General features: G+C 57.4%; 1 protein-coding gene across 1 annotated transcript in view; it reads right to left on the reverse strand.

Moving 5' to 3' along the window:
• Window positions 1-829: 829 nt before the first annotated feature.
• The window catches only part of LOC108510169, a 12,670-nt gene continuing 11,899 nt past the window's right edge, over window positions 830-1,600 (reverse strand). The window contains exon 6 of the mRNA XM_017839855.1: window positions 830-972. Coding sequence (XP_017695344.1) covers window positions 830-972 — 143 coding nt within the window. The remainder of the gene's footprint in view (window positions 973-1,600) is intronic.

The following is a 1,600-nucleotide window of genomic DNA, read 5'->3' on the forward strand; positions in this document are numbered from 1 at the left end:
CACACTCCTATCCTGGCATTCCAATTCCCTGCCCAGGGACGGGTCCTGTTCTGACTCCATCCTGTCATCCCTGCCCCAGCCCCCCATCCCAACATTCCCTGCCCAGGGAAGGGTCCCATTCCGGCCCCATCCCAACATTCCATGCCCTGCTCCCATCCCAACACTCCTGCCCCGACGCCATCCCAACATTCCCTGCCCAGGGAAGGGTCCTGCCCTGATCCCATCCCAACATTCCTGCCCAGGTCTCATCCCAACATTCCCAGCTGAGGGGAAGGTTCCTGACCCAGCCCCATCCTGACATTCTCTGTCAAGGGAAAAGGTCTTGTCCTGATCCCATCCCAGTATTCCCAATGAGAGAAGGGTCCTATCCTGGCCTCATCCTGATATTCCCCGCACTGGCACCATCCCAAAATTCCCTGCACTGGCCCCATCCCAACATTCCCTGCTCTGGCCCCACCCTGACATTCCTGCCCTGGCCCCATCCCAATATTCCCTGCCCAGGGAAGGGTCCTGCCCCAGCCCCATCCCAGCATTCCCTGCCCAGGAAAAGGTCCTGCCCCAGCCCCATCCCAGCATTCCCAGCTAAGGGGAAGGGTCCTGCCCCAGCCCTATCCCGACATTCCCTTCCCTGCCCTCATCCCAGCATTCCCTGCCCAGGAAAAGGTCCTGTCCTGGTCCCATCCCAACATTCCGTGCCCAGGGAAGGGTCTTGTCCTGACTCCATCTTGTCATTCCTGCCCTGGCCCCATCCCAACATTCCCAGCTGAAAGGAAGGTTCCTGCCCTCCCAGAGCCGGGGTTTTCCTAGGATTTCTCCCGGAGGACCCCTCTCACAGCTGCTGGATCCTCCCAGGGGATCCCAAGTGTTTCTCCAGCTCCAGGTCCGACCTTCGCTTCCTTCCTCCTCCCACACCCTCCGGCAGCCTCCGGCTTTCCAGAGGCTTGGGATCAAATCCTGCTTCCCCCTTCCTCCCTTGGGATCAAATCCCACCTCCCTCTTTTCCCCAAAGGATTCAGAGTTCTCTTGTGGGGTCTGTCCCTAAATCCCCTATTTCCAAGGATTTGTGGGGGCAATCCCTAAGTTCCCTGTTTCCCAAGGATTTGGGAGTCTCTTGTGGGGTTGATCCCTAAATTCCCCGTTTCCCAAGGGTTTGGAGGTCTCCTGTGGAGTTTGATCCCTAAACTTCCCGTTTCCCCAGGGTTTGTGGGTCTCTTGTGGGGTTGATCCCTCAGATCAACCTTGTTTCCTCAGGGTTTGTGGGATCCTTGCGGGGGCAATCCCTGAACTCCCTGCTTCCAAAGCTTAGTGTGGGCAATCCCTAACTCCCCCTTTCCCAGAGGTTTGTGGAGCCTCTTGTGGGGTTGATCCCTAAAATGCTGTTTCCAAGGCTTTGTGGGGGCAATCCCCAACTCCCCCTTTCCCAGAGGTTTGTGGGGCTGATCCCTAAAATCCTATTTCCAAGGCTTCGTGGGGGCAATCCCCAACTCCCTCTTTCCCAGAGGTTTGTGGGGCTGATCCCTAAAATCCTATTTCCAAGGCTTCGTGGGGGCAATCCCCAACTCCCTCTTTCCCAGAGGTTTGTGGGGCTGATCCCTAAAAT

Source organism: Lepidothrix coronata, unplaced genomic scaffold (genome assembly GCF_001604755.1).
Source record: "Lepidothrix coronata isolate B3197 unplaced genomic scaffold, Lepidothrix_coronata-1.0 Scaffold517, whole genome shotgun sequence".
Taxonomy (NCBI): domain Eukaryota; kingdom Metazoa; phylum Chordata; class Aves; order Passeriformes; family Pipridae; genus Lepidothrix; species Lepidothrix coronata.